Source organism: Gossypium raimondii, chromosome 12 (assembly GCF_025698545.1).
Source record: "Gossypium raimondii isolate GPD5lz chromosome 12, ASM2569854v1, whole genome shotgun sequence".
Classification (NCBI taxonomy): domain Eukaryota; kingdom Viridiplantae; phylum Streptophyta; class Magnoliopsida; order Malvales; family Malvaceae; genus Gossypium; species Gossypium raimondii.
In genome coordinates, this window is record NC_068576.1 from 2,128,436 (window position 1) to 2,149,733 (window position 21,298).

Here is a 21,298-nt window from a genome sequence, read left to right on the forward strand (position 1 = left end):
TAATCTAGAACCTTCGATCACTTGCCAGGAAATCTCAACCTCATTACAAAATACCCTCTATAATAAAGCAAAACCCTAAACCCTAAACCCAAGACGCCTCTTCTTCATTTTATATTAACCAACGGAACACCCTTATTTCTATCTCTGTTGGTCCTTCTTGTTCTATATCAATTTATAGCTATGGCTACGGCAGCTCTGCTTCGTTCATTCCGACGACGTGACGTCGCTGCTTCTCCTCTCTCTGCCTATAGATGTGTAAGTTTCTAACTCTTATGTCTGCTTTAAAGCTTTTCGTGTTCGGTGGTTGTTATTTGCTTATTGAATTGTGCTTCGTGATGTTGTATTCTGTTTGGTTGTTGAGGAGGCCGAGGAAAAGGAATTTATCTAGATGTTTTTACCTTTTTGATCTGTGGGTTACTAGAAGTAGTAGATAAAAATATGTTTTTTCGTTCATTTAAACTGAATCTTTTGGGAGTATTATTTGGTTAATTGGAGCTTCTTTAGATGGTCAGGAAAAAAAAGGTGGACCGTGCCGTCCCTTAATATCTTAGGAAATTAAAGGACGACTATACATATTTATTTATTGTTTTGTGTCTCTCATAGTTTGGTTCTCTTGACTAAGTTTGAGGTATCATTGTTACACGTGTGTCTCTTTGGTTCAAGTTCGTTTAAGCTTGACGTTCTGCGGTTTCTTGAATTTTGGTTGAGATTTGGTTATGTGAAAATGGTTATTTCAGTTCATTGGCCAATTACTTCAACAATATTCCCAGTGAATGAAAAGGATGGTGCCTCATGCTTAATTGCTTGTTGTGCAGCTTACTAACAATGGCAAGACCTCAGCGGGAATTAATTGGACAAGTTTTTGTAGAGCATTCAGGTAACAATTGTTTTGGTTATTCTCATTATTGTCTATTTATTGTAAATTTCTGATTGCGCCTTTTTGTTTTCCTTTGACGCAGTTCAAAACCTGCCGGCAATGATGTCATTGGTATTGATTTGGGTACGACCAACTCCTGTGTTGCTGTCATGGAGGGAAAGGTAAGATCTAGACTAGTTGGTGGATGTCCTTAACAATTTCGTTGTTAGCTTTGTAAGTTAAGGTCATCGTCTCTGATCGAGTCTGTCATTGATGTCAGAATCCCAAAGTTATTGAAAACTCTGAAGGTGCACGAACGACACCTTCTGTTGTTGCTTTCAACCAAAAGGGAGAGTTACTTGTGGGCACCCCCGCAAAACGTCAGGCTGTGACCAATCCAACCAACACAGTTTTTGGAACCAAGCGTCTAATCGGTAGAAGATATGAAGATCCTCAGACGAAAAAGGAAATGGGAATGGTTCCTTTCAAGATTGTCAAGGCTCCCAATGGAGATGCGTGGGTTGAAGCAAATGGGCAGCAATATTCTCCTAGTCAAATTGGGGCATTTATTTTGACCAAAATGAAAGAAACTGCTGAGGCTTATCTTGGAAAGGGTGTTTCTAAAGCAGTTATCACTGTTCCAGCTTATTTCAATGATGCCCAGAGGCAAGCAACTAAGGATGCTGGTAGAATTGCAGGCCTTGATGTTGAGAGAATAATCAATGAGCCTACTGCTGCTGCCCTTTCATATGGAATGAACAACAAGGAGGGTCTCATTGCAGTCTTTGATCTTGGTGGCGGTACATTTGATATCTCAATTTTGGAGATTTCAAATGGTGTCTTTGAGGTAAGCAATAATCATTTTTTTTTCTAAGTGGGTTTGTTTTAGAGAGATTAGGCCAGTTGTACTGATAACAATCTTGTCCAGGTCAAAGCAACAAATGGTGATACTTTCTTGGGAGGAGAGGATTTTGACAATGCATTGCTGGATTTCTTGGTGAGTGAATTCAAGAAGACTGAGGAATTGATCTTTCAAGGATAGGCTCGCACTTCAGAGGCTTCGGAAGCTGCTGAGAAAGCTAAAATTGAACTCTCATCAACATCGCAGACTGAAATTAATCTTCCATTTATAACAGCTGATGCTTCTGGGGCAAAACACTTGAATATCACATTGACCAGATCAAAGTTTGAATCTTTAGTAAATCACTTGATTGAGAGGACCAAAGCTCCCTGTAAGAATTGCTTGAAAGATGCTGGCATTTCCACAAATGATGTTGATGAGGTTCTTCTTGTTGGAGGGATGACACGTGTACCTAAAGTGCAAGAAGTAGTTTCAGGGATCTTTGGGAAGAGTCCAAGCAAAGGAGTCAATCCTGACGAGGCTGTTGCTATGGGGGCAGCAATTCAGGGTGGTATACTTCGTGGGGATGTTAAAGAGTTGCTTCTGCTTGATGTAACTCCTTTGTCACTTGGTATTGAGACACTAGGTGGAATATTCACTAGGCTAATCAACCGGAACACAACCATTCCAACAAAGAAAAGTCAGGTATGTCTTTGGTGCATATTGTTTGCATTTTTTCCTTAGCGGGGATTATCAGTATATCATAAGCTTTTTTAGTAGCTCTTGGAACAGAATAAGTTTGACACCTTTACTTTTAGATGCATATAAGCATACTCTAATTGCTTTGAAAAATATTTCTTTGGATATAATTTATTTTCTTTTTCTATGTATGATGGGGATTCTTTGATTTCTTTGATTTTCAGGTGTTCTCTACTGCAGCTGATAACCAGACTCAAGTAGGTATCAAGGTGCTTCAAGGTGAGCGTGAAATGGCTGCTGACAACAAGCTTTTGGGTGAGTTCGACTTGGTAGGCATTCCCCCTGCTCCTAGAGGTATGCCTCAGATTGAGGTTACATTTGACATTGATGCAAATGGTATTGTCACTGTTTTGGCCAAGGATAAGGCCACCAGTAAAGAACAGCAAATTACAATACGTTCCTCTGGTGGTCTCTCGGAGGACGAGATTGAGAAGATGGTCAAAGAAGCTGAGTTGCATGCTCAGAAGGACCAACAAAGGAAAAGTCTGATTGATGTAAAAAACAATGCAGACACCACTATTTATAGTGTAGAGAAGAGCTTGAATGAGTACAGGGACAAGATTCCTAGCGAAATTGCAAAAGAAATCGAGGGTGCTGTTGCAGATTTGAGGAAGGCAACGGAAGGAGAGGATGTTGACGAGATCAAGGCGAAGATAGATGCCGCGAATAAAGGCGTCTCAAAGATTGGGGAGCACATGTCTGGTGGTTCTGGTGGTGCCCAAGGAGGTTCTTCTGGAGGTGCTCAAGGTGGTGACCAGGCCCAAGAAGCCGAATACGAGGAGGTGAAGAAGTGATTGATTAGGCACTGATTTTGTTCAGTTTGTATCTTCTATTTTCTGATGACCAATTTATGAGTGCAATGCATGTTTAGAAATTTCGATTTTTTGTGATGTAGACGTCTTTGTTATACATAGCGCCAAAATTATGCATGTTAAATGTCAAAGGCACAAAACTTGAGAGAGTTGTTGATTTCTTGCATTATAGGCAAATGGTAGCGGGGCAGTAGAACCTGCTTCTTTGAAAGAAATAGAAGAAACACAATGTTCGGCATAGACTCTTGAGCTTACTGTAGGAAAAATGTGGCTGTTGGAAATGGGTTTTCGGAGTTGAAGCTCTTGATTTGGTGTTGGAATCGCGGATTCCCAAGTATTTTAACAAAAAGTAATCGTGATTTATCAAAGATAATCTTGGAAAGGGCTCTTGATATGCTTTGCTTGCAGTCCCTTGGTCTTATTTGATAGAATTTCGAGGGTTAATGAAGCACTTTCTTTAACATTATCTTTTGATGTAAAAAAAAAAAAAATCTATGTAATGTTAAACTTATCTACCTGTAACGTTTGGTTCAGAGCTTTTATCTGCTTGCAGTGCCAAATTTGCTAGGATGAAGAGTTACTGTTGGAGTTAAGATTCCGAGTAGTTTGTTTATCAAATGTTGGTATCAAGCCTATATATGATGGAGGGAATATGGTATTAAATCTAGATTGCTAATGATACCAATTCTCATAAGGGTTATAAGGACATGGTGGATGGGGATTACTAGCTTGGCTGATGTGCTGGGTGGCAAGATTGGTGGATTTGATTGGATTGTCAAGGATACACATCCAATTGTTAGGAAGAAAGAGGTAAGAGATGTAGGATGGTGATTGAAAAAGTGGTGAGGTGTAGAGAGTCGCTTTAGAAGAGAACTGTATAAAATATAATAGTGATGTCAAAGAAGAAGATCCTTCAGAGACCAAGGATGTGTATTTATAGGTGATGTTAACCACAAAGGTCATTAGTCCTTGACATGTTCTCGACGTTAATTTTATCATGGTTGGCCATTTAGGGAGTATGGTAGCCCTCTAAATAGGTGATGATGGAATTGACATGAACTAGGCTGGACTCTAGGTGTGATCTATGGATAGAAAGATCCAACACTTATCGTTGACTATGTAGATCGGAGGCACTCAGTGTGTTGTGCATACATATGTCTTTGAGGTTTATAGCTGACGAGGTGTAGCCCTTAGATGAAGTCATAGCAATTGAGGTAATAGTGGTGAAACTCGCATTGTTTAGGTATTAATAACAATTTAGCTCAAGTGGTAGCCTAGTCAACTGGAACGTGAGCAGGTGCCGAGGCTTCACACCCGAGCAATGTGTAAGAGGGTCGATCATGGTCGGGCATTGGGCCTAGCCAACTGGCAGGTGCCTAGCAAAAGGGGCTAAGGCATCACATTATTGAGACATCGTGTATTAGCCATCTAGGTGCGCGCATAGCATCGGGGGCTTCGCACCTTATAGCGTGTGAGAGCCACATAGAGTACCGCATGGGCAAGTGGTGCATTGAAGAGCCAACATTGTGGTGCGTGTGGAGGTGCGACGAAGCAGCCAACATGCGTGACGGTGGCACTCTTGCGTGGGGGTTCTCTGAGAAGTTCATGTGCAGCAGGTTTTTTTTGCTCTTCATATTGGTGTTAATTCTCGAGGTACATGTTCTTTTGGGAATAGGGTATTTGGCTTTTTCCTAGAAGACTCAAAAAAATACTCTAGAAAAAATATTGTAATTTTCTTTTCTTTTCTTTTCTTTTTTAAGGAAGAACCATGAAATTTTTTGGTTGGTCAAAATCAATTTTTTTAATTATAATTATGATATTTTGATAAATACTGTATGTGATTAATTGTTGTTAAATCGATAAGCATGTCTATGCATATATATTAAAACATGTCATATAGATTAGGAAAGAAATCCACTTCAACTTACCTGCATATTAAATCATTTATGCTTAAAATCAAATTAAGCCTTGCATCGTTTTTTAAAAGATTAAGTGGGAGAATGCCCCTAAACAAGACTTATGACCTCCATTAATGGTCTATGTGCGATAGCATGATAATACTTCGAGTCAGTTTTACTATAATCGTACCTTATGGTAAGTATTATCGTATGGGTTCACTTTAGATTTTCTTTAAGAGGACAACCATTCATATGCATTTCTAGTTAAGGTTATCTCGTGATTACTTATAAAAGAGAACATATTTATGATGGATGTTGAGTCTATAGTTATACAATCAAGATTGTTTTAGTTGAAAAACTTCCCACGAAGCTGTACTTAAGTTAAAATAATGGTCAAACATGAAACGATTGTTAATATGTGTGGCATCTAAGGGTTAGATTTATATATTAACAAGAAATACAACTCCGCGTTGCGGGGTCAAGTTTTAAATAAATTGATATATGATAGCTTGTTCATTTTGCATAATTTACGTGTTTAACTTGACTTATTCTCGCCCTGCTAATTGGTGCAATTTTTGTTTAAATATTGTCAGGAATGAAATTTGGGCACTTACAATAAAAAATAAGCATATAAGGGGCTAAATTGAAACATGAAAAAGAGAAGAGGGGCCGAATTATAAGTTTGGAACATTTGAGGGGCTATTCAGATTTTGACATTGTAAAAGCTAAAATTAATAAATTAAATTTGTAATTATTTTGTGTAGATAGTGGTAGGTGGAAAAAGCCTAAAATTAGTATATAGATTTTGTATAAATAGGTAAGGTGGTGCTCTTGAAAAAGACTCCTTGAATACACGGAAATTGATGGAATTTAATGCAATTATCCATTTTATTCCTTTTGTTCAAAACGCCAGTAGCTTATTCTTTTCATTCTGCCAATTTTTTTGTTTCAGTAGCTTTCCATTTCTTTATTGGCTTAATTATTTTCCAAGTCCCCTTTCTTTTCCATCAATCTCCACTACCATTTAATCCTTTGCCATTAACCAACAAAAGCATGATTAATTTCATGTTTCATTAAATTCTAACTTAGCTTTAGGTCGGTATTCTTTCTGATCAGGAATCGTGAGATACGTATCCATACTAAAAATTATTTCAATCGGTATTCATTATTTTTCCTAAATATTGGGATTGACAAATTCATACCTTAAAGTTAACTCAATTTCAAATCAAAAAGCGCGTTGGGTTGGAGTCGTGTTTGCAGGCAGTTGGGGAAACGAGTCGGCCATGTTGTATTCGGATCTCTGAGAACAAATCAAGAGAGAGAGTGATCGAGTTTAAATGTCCCGCGCAGTTGAGACCGTTTATTCGAGTTGGGTTCTTCAAAGCACAAGGCTGCTAGAATGTTGAATCAGGAACTTGTGTATCGCAGTTAGATAATTGGAAAGGGTTGGTTTGCAGGTCGTACCGAGACCAACTACGAGAGGAAGAATTGACGGTTAAGACGTTCATAGCCGCTATAACTAGCTTATTGTTTGGGGGAGAAGACTAATTTTTAAGGATCGGTTTAAAGATCAGAATTCACCAGTCTAGGGCTACGGCTTACTTTTTATGTTATCAAAACTCAAAATTTATTTCTAATTTAATTTTTAATTCTGATTTACTTAATTATTTATTTTGTCTCTGTTATTTCATTTCTAAACATTTCAAAATTCCACTAATCTATTTTATCTATTTTTTAGCAGGCCAATTGGAGTTGTGGGCACGACTATCTCCACAACAAAATTCTATCCACGAGAAAAACACAAAAATTGATTTGAGCCCAATCCCTGTGGACTAGATCCTACTACTACTCTTTACTACTGTTTAGAGTTCGTTTATTGTAGGAATTATTTTTATTTAATAGTTTCAACGCCCATTAATATAACATTTTATATAAAAATATAACTTAAAAAATCAAAAGAAAAAAAATGAAAATACCAAAATATATGATCAGTAAAAAATGAAATTTGAAGAGATGTAAATAATCTTTAAAACGTAAGATTAATTAAATTAAATGAGTGATAATTACACTATCAACTCATATAGAAAGCGTTTTACATGTACTTAAGTAAATAATAAAATGATAATTTTAATAATTTTAATAACTGTAACGTCTAAATAGATAAATAAGAATAATTAATATATAATAATGTTTAAATATAATTTACAATAAAATTAAATGTACAATAATAAAATTTATTTCAAAGTAGAATTTATTATTATTTATCCATTAGAATTTATTATTATTTATCCATTTACTTAATATTTAATTAATATATTCATTACAAAATCATTTAAAAAATAATTTAACACGAGATCAAAATAAGAATGATTTAAAAATAATAATTTTAATTTTTTAATTAAAAAATACACAAGTTTTAAACATAAGTTTTGTATAGAGTAAGTTATTATATTCTAATTATATAAAACTTGATAATTCAAAATATAAGTTTTGTTATAAAATAAAGAGAATCAAGAACAAAGAAAATATGAAAGCAATATATGATATAATTATTGATCAAAAGGGATGATTACAATGCTTCATCGTAGTCTTTATTTATAGGTATAAGAAGTATAAAAGAAGTAGAGATCTAATTAGAATTTAAAGTAAATTAAAACTTTTATTTTGATCATGATGGACATCTATTTAATAATATATTCATAACAAGTATCAATGTCATGAAAATATGTGAACTGAAGCTATAATTACGAGGGTGTTATATTTTTTGACCTTTTATTTAAAATAAGTATAATATAATTGACAATAATATATTTAAGTTACTCAAAAATAATTGATCTTCTAAAATAAATAAAAAATACTTAAAATTTAATTCTCAACATCGAAGAAACAAAAATTATAAATATATAAATAATTGAGGACAAACCTTTAAGTGAATATTTTAAGTGAAAATTTGCAAAATAGACTGTGTGTCATTATTGATTAGGCGCAGGTTTCACATGGCCTACGACACAACCGTGTGATCTAACATTGAACGCACATACAGTTTGGCTCATGGCTATGTGACCTTATTTTGAATACCAACATGCGTGGACACATGGGCTGGGACACGATCGTGTGTCCAGACTTCGAATGTCCATACGGTTTGGACTGTGTCACGCGGCCGTGTGACCCCTATTTTTCTAAAATTTTAAGTTTTTCAAGATTTTTGTTTTGTTTCAAAATGATCCCGGATTGTTACTTTATACAATTTTAGCAAACTAAAACATGGAACTTTATTACAAAACAACTGAAGTGACATTACTCTAACCTAGATAGCATTAATCTATGTAATAGGTTATCTGAATCGATATGAATGACGTATTCAAGGATCAATGCATCATAGCATAGATGCTAATTAGAATAGATTATCTATCCACAAATAGTTAGGCAATAAGGACATCAAGACATGATAATTTATGCATTCTATGCAAAGAATGATATGATTTAATGTTTAAATAAAGTTATTCATAGGTCATAAGCAGACCCAAAGATTTACTATGTAAGGAGTTTAAAGATTATTACAAGGATACTTCTTTATTAATAATTATTGCCACAACGGGAATTACAATTCAAGCGTGCAGATTAAAGCTCGATTCATAATTACAAACGGTTCCAGAACGGCATTGGCTTAATCCAATCAAGTCTGAGCTTGCAACATGTTAATCGTCACAATTTTGATACAATACATTTAGCTCGAACTATTAACATGACAGATTAAGAGAAGATTCTCACTTTTGATTTATATTAGTAATAAAGAATCATTAATTTAGCATTAATAATTACTCAACGTATTAACCTCCCACTTACGTCGGAGAATAGCATTTATCTAAACGCAAGAAATTTTTTGTATTGGACATGGCTATATCGCTGAATTGTAATTGAAAAACTTAATACATTTAGTCCTATAAGTCATGGAATGTTAATTAAGATACCATCATTCACTTCCATTATACATCATTAAATACTATAGCATTAAGCACTAACAAACTTCCTAATCAGTCATTCTAATATATTAGTTCTAATTATCCCTACTGCTCCATTTACTAGCAACCTACCATGACCCCATATTTATTACATCTCATAAGTCCATGTTTACACATAAGTCATTAAATTATACTAGCACTAGCATTTGATATCTACATGCTTTATATTGCACTTATGCTACTAACTTCTTTACTACCTTAACCTTTAATAACAATAGAGTATTAATTTAGCATAAGATTAAGTAATAACATACAATTGATTTAGATTACATACATATGAGCTATATCTATAGTCAATTAGATATATCAATGTTACTTATATATGTTATTCATATTTTTAAGAGTATTCGTTAAACAGACTCAAAAGAAATTGTATCTGATGATTAATTCTTAGATTACAAGCATATGTAGGGTATACTAATGATTTAATAGTTTATTTTCTACGATTAAAAGATGAATTGCTTCATGTCATTTCATTGGTCTCATTGACATAGGCACTCTATGATGTTATCCATTTAAGCAAAGTGATCATGTCAAAAATTCTTAAATAATGCAAGCACTAGATCAAGAATCCATGTCAGGGTATTGTATCATTTGTTTGGCAAGTAGATTGGTTATTCTTTAATCAATTTCAAGATACGATTTAATTTAGTCTAAACGATTGTGATTTTAATGTATGCAATATTTACGATTTGGTTCAATCACTTATTCTTAAGGTTTTGCGATTTCTTATTTTTGATTTCCATTATTCATGAAAATTTTATCTTTATTTTTATGTTTTTTGGCCATTTTTTGATTTAGTTTCGCTTATATTGTCAATTTTATCTTTATTTTAATTTTATTTTGAATTATTTATTATTGTCATTAGTATTAGTATTTTATTATCTCATGTTATTATATATTACATACTTTTATATTTTAGTAAATTATTATTGATTATTAATATATTATATTATTATTAATTAATTATTATTATATACAATTTATTATTTAATATTTATTTATATTATTATTAATTTCTTTATAATGTAATTTACTTATATTTATATTATATTATATATATATATATTAACTATTATCAATTTATTTTATATTATAATCTATTATAATTATTATTATAATGCTAATAATTCTGTTATATTATATCATTATATATTCTATACTTTATTTAATTTCTATTGATACTAATATCATATAATATATTACTTAATAATTTTATAGTTTAATCATTACTATGTTTTGATTTTAATAAATAATTACTTTATTCATGGTATTAATTAAATTCTTGTACTATAATTTATATTTATTTATAAACTTAATGATATTCTTTACAGCATAGATCTATCTATTTAATATTCATTAATTTGCAAGAATTTGAAATTGCTCATATACAATGATTAAATCCATGATATGAACTTTAAACATTTAAGTTCAATATGTTTAAAATAATAGTCTGAAATTTAATAACCTAATATTTAGAATTAAGGATTCGTGATCTAACATATTGAATCATTTTAAGATTTAACACATTATCATGGATTATTTCGAAGGCATGATAATGTCTTGAATAGATGATCTTTCATGCAATTCGTCAGTGATTATAAATAGTGCTTATGTAACCATGATATCAATCAACTTACATTTAATGAGTCATTATCTTAAGATTATTACAATCACATTAATTAGCAACATGAAGTCTCAAATAAGGATAAGTTTCGAATGCATAAAATCGTTTCTAATTAGCAATATGTCAATGATTAATAAGTAAACGTATGATACTATTCTATGACTATTAACCTTTATATAATCAATGCAAACCCTTGAATTTTAATTTTCATTGATGGTACATTTTATAACATTGTACCAACTGTTGATTTCAATGAGTGAGTGAATAAAGTATTTTTATACAATTATGTTAACATTTCTAATGATAATCAAATTCAGACTTCGAAATTTAATCGCATATAGTGTAAAGACTGAGACATAATTGAGATTAACTTAAATGATGAACTTATTGATTGTTAAATGTTGAGAAATAATGTTATTAAATTTCTTTAAAAATTATGATAATGGATAAGTTAATACGTATTAAGGACTAAAGTATGATTACTTCCATAATTGAAGATTTGATGTAGTATTCAATTTTAAGATCTTTAATTGTAATTGCTATAAATAATAAGTGTAGAGTAACATTTGTAATAATAGTTTAGAAATAATGAAGATATAAAAAATATATGTGAGACAGTTATTCTACTATATGAATATATTACAATTTTTGTTCATTAAGATCATTAAGATTCTTAGTATCATCTTATATGATTAAATTTACATGACAATACTATCGAGTAATATATTGAATTAAAGACTATCAGACATTGCATAGATTTGCTCCATTTAATCTGTTATGCAAATTGAGATTACAATTTACAGTTGAAATTTCCTAGTAAGTACTTGTATAAGCTAAAGAATTGTTCCTTTCTAAACTTAGTCAAACGTTAAAGATGAATGTAACATTAGGTTCTTTGCATCAAGATTAACTAAATAATATTATATTGTATTCTAAGGCATTTCTAATGTAATTACTATTAGTTGAGGCACCTACAATCGTCAACTATGAATAGCGATGCCAAGTTTGCTAGAGAATAATTATTAATTAGTTTGGCTATACGGTATTTATTTTGCCATTGTATTCTGTGACAGCCATGAGTTCTTTGAGTTTACTTGACAACAATTGGTAAAGTCATTAATCTACAAACTAACTGGACTAGGTAGGAGACGCTTAATGATTGACAAGGCAATGCCTATAATGACTCTTGATTAAGCATGCTAGCAATGTCTGAGGTCATTGTCTCATGTGTATGCTGTATTTTCCAAAGTATATGAAGTGTATCTTGCAAGTTCTACTGATTAGTTACATGTTCCATGTATATTGCAGTTGACACTTGAATGCACAATCTATAGCTGTTTCGAATTGAGCTGAGTGAGCTATAAGCATTGCTATTGAAATGTACTACGAATGTATCACTGGAATTTCTTATAAGATCTATTAAATTGGTTTAAGGAATTGCTTATGCGATTATTGAAACATGATCGTGTTCTCTATTGTTAGAATTGGCGAATTAGTGCTATTGATGATTGGACAAGATTGGTAGCATGAAAGGTTAGTCTACTGTTCTGTGTGGCAGACATTTAGATGTTTATTGCTGTAAGGAGTTTACAATGAGTGTATTAGGTTGTCCAGATTGCCAATTAACTCAATGAGCAAAGTAATGGAGTCTCTCTATTAGATAATCATAAAGTTAGGCAGTTTACATGTCTGATTGGCTATCTACTTGTACATTATCTTGAACTCAAAGTTTTTAGAATATTTATCCTTTTTTAATTAAGTAAATAGCTCGTTTAATATATTGTTGAGAATGCCTATGCAAATGGTTAATCATGAGCAAGGATTGTCAAGCAGTGTGATTCAAGTTCAGCAAGTTCGGGTTTTGAATGAGTTGCAAGATCTCAGAGAACATCATTAGGCTTACGACTTGCAAGGACTTATTTGGAAATGTAATTGATGGGTCAATTGCAATGAATTGCCCATTTTACATGTTTAGGATTCTCTAGTCAATTCAGTTGTAAAATATAAGCATGATATTAAGTGAATTGAATGGTACAATCTTCTTAGTGCAGAGCTAATTGTTGACTTGTTAGGGCGTACAAATTTCAAGATGGTTAATGGTATCTGCTTGTGAGATATGCACTAAGTTCTGACAGAGTTTTTAGGACTTAGATGATCCAAGTCTAATTCTTTGGATCATCAAATGGAGTTTATGGGCGATAGATGCAATGCTTGACATCATTTGTGAGGTCTCATATTCATATAGCTAGATGGAAGTTAAGGTGCATTCATAGGTACATGAGGTTCAACGGAGTTGCACTTGTGACAAAGGTAATATTCAGTATGCATTTTAGGTTTGCCATTTAAATAGATCATTATGGCTATAACTTGATAGTCACTGCAAAGTAATTGGTTACTTTTTGAGCTTAGAGAGCAATGCATTCTGAATATTTGCTGGCTTGAAGATATGTTTGATCTATTGTCGAGATTTTGTCTTATAGAAGTGATTCAATGATCTATTGACAAGGAATTGATCTATCTATAATTAGATCTATTTATAGTCTTCATAGAGTGAGGTTATGAGTTGGTGCAGTTCAACTTGAGTTGCTTTGATAGTACTTGTGATGTATTTAGATCATGAAGGTACAATATGCGTATTAGTTTTTAGGAAGGTAAGGACCTTACAATATGATTGTAAGTCAGTGTAGTCTTGGTGAAGTGTGTTAGAAGATTCAGAGCTGAAGTTATCTAGAGGCTAATTAGTATAATTGACTTATAATGTTTGAACCATATTTATAGTATAATGTAATTAGATATTATTCGAAACTTGCAAAAATGTATTCTTTGTTATGTATTTTGTATCGAAATTATGATGTTGAATCAGAACTGTAGATTTGTTATTAGTTCTATTATGGTGACTAATGGATTGTGAAATTGTATGCTTTTGGATTGTTAGATGAATCTCAATGTAGATACATGATTGAACTGAATTAGCACGTGATCTTGGCGTCAATTTTCAGAGTATCAATGCTTTTTGGATGAGTAATAGGTCAGATTAGTTTCAATCGATTGTAATCTGTTGTCATACGGATGATTGGATACTAAGATAATAGCAAATTGGTATAAGTGCTAGAATAATGGCATTGAATTGAATTAAATTTTTCGATTTTCTAGGATAGTGTCAATTGAGTAACTGGAAAGTGACAGAAGTTACGACAGTCATTAGCTATATAATGGCATGGTAAATTTTTGAGGTAGCGTAAATCTTTGTGATGAAGAAAGTCTATTGGATCGATTTGAGTTAAGGGAGCTATTAACCTGAGATATCAAGAAGATTAATGACATCTTAAGTCAATCTAGACTCTGTGACATTCATAAGTTGGTCAAATGTTTGGAGTACGCTATGTAAGAGCGCAATTATGCATGATTGGTATTGAACAGTGAGATAGTGTTATTGTCTTGTTGATATCATGTATTGGCAGAGAATGCTTGAGAGCATAGAAAATATTGTAGGAGGACATATTAGTTACTCTAGAATTATGATGTTAAATTCATTGAAAGGTTTAGAAGTTGATTATTAATCTTGTAGTAGAATCAGTATTTAATTGGACTTTAAAAGATACATTGGAAAGAATTAGCAATGTGAATAATCTGAAAGTGTAGATTAATGTGAGAAAGATGAAATTATGGTTGAGTCTTCAGATCATGCAAATATTATGTAAATAATGATCTAAATCTAAGAGCGTATGGTCATTGAATCAGATCTCTGCAATTGATAGTTCTCCATAAGTTAAGACCATGTAATGCTGATATAAGATGAATCGATTGGGGATGAGTGGATGATATGCTTTTCAGATTTCTATTGATGCTTTGAGGGAAAGATGTAGTCTAATATGTTGTGTAAATTTTGAATGATTAGTATAGATAGACGTCAAATGATAAGTCAAATATTGGAAAGTAGATTAATGAAGGATTATATGACAGCGAGATTTAAATGTTCATAACCTAATCATGGATTTGATTTGAGCTTAATCAGTAATGAATGTGTAAATGAGGTGCAATGGTATGAATTGATTTGATAGTGGCTTCGACCAAGGCTATTATGGTGACAAGATCGGCTGCTTAGTATGCTTGAGGTGCAACTTTATGGTAAGAATGCATGATGTAGAGATGACTGTAAAGTGTGAGAGTATAGCAATCTACAGTATGATCGCTTAGTGATGATAAAGATCTATTCATATTTGCCAGTGGTAGTATATAGTATGCAAGAGAGCTTCGTATCACACGATTTGCTTTGCATATGGATCATTGGTGCTATTGTTATTTGATTGGTTATGAAGCTCTAGGTATGCTTTTGATGGAAAGTAATAATTACTTTTACCGTAGGTCTAGAAGTGTTAATCTTAGCATAATTATCGTGTATTAGAGAGGCTACTATGGATATTCGAGTTAGTTATCATTAGTATATGACTAATTATGAGCAATTGTCATTGCTAGGTTAATGAATTTGAAATGTAGTGCTTCTATGGTGCTCTGATGAGCAAGGTAGCAGTGTATATATTGTAATGTCCGAAGTTAGTAGTGACTGTGGATATGTGATTGGTTGCAAAGTATTAGCAATTTAGAGACTTAAATGTGAATCATCTAGTAATCTTTGAAGTTATTTGAGAGTAACATGAGATTGGCATTGAAGTGCGTCGTAACAATGTATTGGAGTTTGTATATTATGTGTAGTGTGTACTTGAAAATCTGTGGAAGTATTGTATGGTGTAAACTTACTCGATTGCTTCATAGAGGTGCTGGATCATTGGTCTTATATTGGTTTTTTAAGTCTCATATGCTAGATTATCAGACATTATTAAAGTTGCTAAGTTCGTGACTATATTAGAACAGATTGTATCTCATATGTTAAATCAGATTGTTGTTAGACTGATAATTGTTCCAAGCATTTAATCAGTAATATGAATTCATACTAGAAATGTAATCATTCGCAATTTCATATTGACTAAAGCACATTGATAGATGCTTCCTATTAAGATTTTAACATTAAAAGATAGCTATTATGGTAGTTGTGAAGCATTTAGTCATAGTCAGCTTTTAGTGAATCTTCGCATAGTCTTGTAGATTATTGTGTCAATGATAATAGACTTATTTAGGGACAACTTCATATGCATTCAATTAAGGTTATTGATACATTAATAAGTACATTATATATAGGGTAATTAAATGTTATAAAATGTTCAAATTGATAAGTTAAGTTTATAGAATACGTTTAGTTGTAGTCAAATAATGTAAAGCATAAATTGTTAATAATTTAGACTATAATTATATTGCTAATTCAAAGTAGAATTAGTAATTTGAATGAATAGTTGCTTCATTGAGAGTTGTTAAACATGGAACTTAATGCTGCTAATTAATTTTCCTTATAGTAATCTATGGATTAATGATACAAGAATATGATTAGAATTGAAGACACAAAATTGATGATAGGTTTTAGTCTGATGAAATTTTGAGTGGCTTTAAATTGATTAAATCTTTAATTAATAATTTGAATCTGAATAGTCAATATTTAGATTGTAAGCATGGTATTAAAATTCGTATACGTTAGTTTGCTAGTATGAATTGTGTTTGTATCATTTAAATTCCTGTATCTTACATTAATCTTTCATTATTGCATTTAATTTTTCATAATGCCATTACAATATACATTATTAGGCTAATTTCATAAGTCGTATTTAAATCTTTGTTAATTTAATTCTTCACAATTTTGCTAAATTTGATTTTGTAACATTAATTATGTATTAAATACAGATATTCATCTTATGTTAGTAATTATCAAAATGTTTTTAAGGTCTCCATGAATCCTGGATCATGTATCTGATAAATGCGATTAATTAGATCTATTATCTGGAGTTGTTATTGTTGACGAATTACTTTAATGCAAGTTTTCTACGTTGAACATGTAAAGCAATTAACTTGTACTGTGTTCGAGGTAGAATTGATAAAATCAAAGGTGATTGTTCAGATACAATAACAGTTGGATGAGAACATCGAGAATTTGATTAGTTAAAACTGTAAATTCATATTGAAGTAATTAGATTTAAGGATGTTCTAAAGATTGAAATTACGTCAATGGTAGATTCTTCATAAGTTATCAAAAGATCAATTTATGTTACTTAATATTAGTTTGGATTTGATTAAGTATTTAGCTTTGCCATACATCAAGTAAAAGTTTTCAATAGTATCAAAATTATTCATATTATTAAATTCTATGATTAAGTATTTGTTAGACTAGTTATCTAGCAAATAATTTTACATTAGATATTTAGCAATTATGGATACTCCTTAAACGTAAATTATAAGAATAATTATAAGATTTACAACTTCAATCTGTCATGTATATATTTTTAAATGTTAAAGATTATTAATAATACGATTTATAATATTAATTAAATTAAGTAGTAATATCTAAAATTAGATAATCATTAAGCGATGATATACACATATTACTAAATTAGTCAAGTTTAAATAGTAAATTGATCATTCAAAATTTAAGTTAATCGAATTAAATATTAATACATAATAGATATAAACATTTAATATTACTATTAAGATACATAATTAATGACAATTAAATTAAATGTAATAAAATAAATTAATTTAAACAATGAATATAATAATATAATAATAATATAATTTATAAATAAAATATTGTTAAATTAATGTTATAAATGATAATATTAGATTAAATGTATAATTAAATTCATTTATAAGTTAAAATATATAGATTTACAGATATTCTATAATCAAAATGATTTCAATCAAATTATTGTTAAAAGTACATATGATATGATACTAAATTTAATGTTTACAATTCATCTTTTAAAATGTATCAAATTTAATTGTATGTAACTGTTTAGAGTTCTAACCATGTTATGTGATCCAATAGTGCATTTACCAGATATAACTATTTTAAGTACAATTAGATGTTATGACTTAATAACTAAAGTATGTAGAAGTTTAGACAACTTAGGATTTAAAGCACAAATGATACGCTTGTCAATAACATGTTTAATTATAAATAAGTTAAGCTTAATCAACCAGAATGTACAAGTCTTAAGAAAACTCTTTATACGGTTAAGAAAGTTCCAACTAAAGCTTAACCCAGCCAAATGTACTTTCGGAGCTAGATCGGGAAAGTTGCTAGGGTTTGTAGTCAGTGAAAGAGGGATTGAGATTGACCCAGATAAAGTCAAGGTCATACAAGAATTGCTTCCGCCGCATACTCAGAATGAAGTTCGAGGTTTCCTAGGAAGATTGAATTACATTGCCAGGTTCATTTCACAGTTAACGGAGAAATACGACCCCATCTTTCGTCTCCTTAAGAAACATAATCCGGGAGTATGGGATGAGGAGTGCCAAAAAGCTTTTGACAAGATTAAGTATTACTTGTCCAACGCCCCAGTGTTGATACCACCTTGCCCAGACAGGCCATTGATACTGTATTTGGCAGTATTTGAAAATTCCATAGGATGCGTGCTGGGCCAACATGATGATACGGGAAGGAAAGAAAGAGCAATATACTATCTTAGTAAGAAGTTCACCGAGTGCGAGACAAGATACTCGCCAATCGAGAAATTATGTTGCGCATTGATTTAGACGACTCGGAGATTGAGGCAGTACATGTTGTACCATACAACCTGGTTAATCTCAAGATTAGACCCTCTGAAATACATGATGGAGTCAACCGCTCTAAATGGAAGGATGGCCAGATGGTAAATCCTACTGTCTGAATTTGACATAGTCTATGTGAATCAGAAGGCCGTAAAGGGAAGCGCGATAGCAGATTTTCTGGCTAGTCGAGCTCTGGAAGATTATGAGCCGTTGAACTTTGACTTCCCAAATGAAGATATAATATATGTGGCAATCTCAGAGAAAGATACCCGAGAAGGCGATACTTGGAAATTAAACTTCGATGGAGCCTCGAATGCTGTAGGCAATGAAGTTGGAGCAGTTTTGGTATCCCCAAGCAGAGATCATTATCCATTCACTTGTAAATTAGATTTTGATTGTACGAATAATATGGCCGAATATGAAGCATGTATCATGGGGATTCGAGCAGCCATAGAGCGTAAGATCAAAGTGTTAGAGGTATATGGAGACTCTGCACTGGTAATTTATCAACTCAAAAGAGAATGGAAGACAAGAGATCCCAAATTGGTCAATTACCGAAATTTAGTTATGAAACTAATTGAGAAATTTGATGATATCACCTTTCGCTACCTTCCACGAGAAGAAAATCAGATGGCCGACGCTTTAGCTACATTAGCTTCAATGATCAAAGTAAATAAGCAAGAGGATATGAAGCCAATTCAGATGAGCATTTATGAGGCTCCAGCTCATTATTGTAACATTGACAATGAAGAGGAAAAGGATGACCACCCATGGTATCAAGACATATTGCGATATGTGAAAAGTCGTGAGTACCCTGACCATGCGACGGAAAATGATAAGAAGATATTAAGGAGGTTAGCCCTTGACTATGTCCTAGATGGGGAAATTTTGTATAAAAAGGGAAAAGATCAAGTATTGTTGAGGTGTGTGGATGCTGTCGAGGTAAAGAAAATTTTGGAAGAAGTCCATGAAGGTATCTGTGGGACACATGCCAATAGTTTCATGATGGCAAGACAAATTATGAGATTTGGGTACTATTGGTCCACCATGGAAGGGGATTGCATTAGTTACGCTAAAAAGTGTCATAAATGACAAATTTATGGTGACAAAATGCATGCACCACCTTCACCCCTTCACGTTATGGTTTCTCCATGGCCGTTTTCCATGTGGGGAATGGATGTCATCGGGCCAATATCTCCAAAGGCTTCTAAGTGGGTGGAGGCTGCTTCATATGCTAACGTTACAAAGTCAGCAGTCAGTAAATTCTTAAAAAAGGAGATTATATGTCAGTACGGGATGCCAGAAAGGATCATATCTGACAATGCGCTGAACTTGAACAACAACTTAATAGCGGAAGTTTGTAGTCAGTTCAAGATCAGACACCATAATTCATCACCATACCGCCAAAAATGAATGGGGCCTGAAGCGACAAACAAAAATATCAAGAAGATTGTAGGGAAAATGACTGAAACCTACAAGGACTGGCACGAGAAACTACCTTTCGCTCTCTTGGCGTATTGTACCTCTGTTAGGACTTCTACTGGGGCAACACCGTTTTCTTTAGTCTACGGGATGGAGGCAGTTTTACCCATAGAAGTTGAAATCCCTTCTCTCGGGGTATTAACTGAACTAAAGTTAGATGAGGCCGAATGGGTTCAATCTCGATATGATCAGCCGAACTTGATAGAAGAAAAGAGACTAAAAGCTATTCGTCATGGTCAGATGTATCAAAAACGAATGATGCGAGCCTATAACAAAAAAGTTCGTCCCAAAGAATTCCACGAGGGGGACCTAGTGTTGAAAAAGATTCTTCCTCTACAAAAAGATTTTAGAGGAAAATGGATACCAAATTGGGAAGGTCCTTATGTTGTAAAGAAGGCCTTTTCTGGAGGAGCTTTGATCTTGAGCGAGATGGATGGTAAAAACTTGCCAAATCCTGTGAACTCAGATTCAGTCAAGAAATACTTCACTTGAAGGAGGAGGACCAAAGTGAAAACCCGTAAAGGGCATTCAAAAAAAAAAGGGAGAGGCCAAGGTAAAAACCCGTAAAGGGCGCCTTGAGACCAAAGGGGATTTGAGTTGAAAACCTGAAAAGACGGCTCAAATTTTGAGAAGAATGAGGTGATCGGAGCAGCTCAAATTTTGATCAAGATCTAGGGCATGTGGTGGTCTCGATATACCTGAATCAACAAGGAAAGGGTAGACGACATCTTGGGGTACCAACAAAACCCTGTAGATTCCCTAAACACATATCAAATTCAAAATGGTTTTCAGAAAGCGTATGCAGGGAAGCTCGTGCTACGATGTCTTGAGCACCTGTCTTCATTTTATTCATTTTGAATCTTGACAAAATTTGTTGTCTCGATTAATGTATTCATCTCAAGCTTTACTCTTAATAAAATTCCATCTTGACCATTGACTTTTCTCATCTCATCTTAGCAAAATTTGCTATCTTGACTAATTTATTCATTTCGAGATTTGTCCTCAATAACATTTCTGTTTGTCCATTATGATAATCTTTTTTTCAAAACATTTGAAATAATGATTAATAAATTGAATGTTCAAGCAAAAGGAGTTTTGCATATTACTCTAGAAATTTTTAAATAATGAAGGAACCTGAAACAGGATGGTTGTTTAGAACACACCAAATTTTAAGTACCTAAAAGGGAAAAGTCTAAGTCAGGACTATCCTTTCAAACTTTGTTGTCCAAACAAGGATTGAACAAAATGAGGAGATGTCATGTTAATGACAAGGCTTCAATGATTACCGAATGATAAGAAGAGGTTCTTCGGAAAAGGAAATTTTACAGTTATGCATAAACTTTTGGTA

The 21,298-nt window shown here is 32.6% G+C and overlaps 2 protein-coding genes across 4 annotated transcripts in view; both read left to right on the forward strand.

Moving 5' to 3' along the window:
* LOC105762749 (heat shock 70 kDa protein, mitochondrial) overlaps positions 1-21,298 on the forward strand; it is a 29,413-nt gene continuing 8,115 nt past the window's right edge. Inside the window, exons 1-2 of one of the 3 annotated variants that reach the window (XM_052624667.1) lie at positions 1-255; positions 816-877. In XM_052624667.1, the coding sequence (XP_052480627.1) occupies positions 181-255; positions 816-877 (137 nt within the window). In that variant the 5' untranslated portion in view covers positions 1-180. Of the gene's footprint in view, positions 256-737; positions 878-21,298 lie in introns of all 3 variants that reach the window. The other 2 variants (XM_052624668.1, XM_052624669.1) reach the window with 2 other exon arrangements.
* Positions 1,027-3,508, forward strand: LOC128031964 (heat shock 70 kDa protein, mitochondrial-like). The gene is given in 7 exon segments (XM_052625481.1): positions 1,027-1,038; positions 1,137-1,703; positions 1,785-1,853; positions 1,899-2,402; positions 2,621-2,792; positions 2,891-2,922; positions 2,924-3,508. Coding segments are annotated over 7 exon segments (1,683 nt in total). The 3' UTR covers positions 3,251-3,508.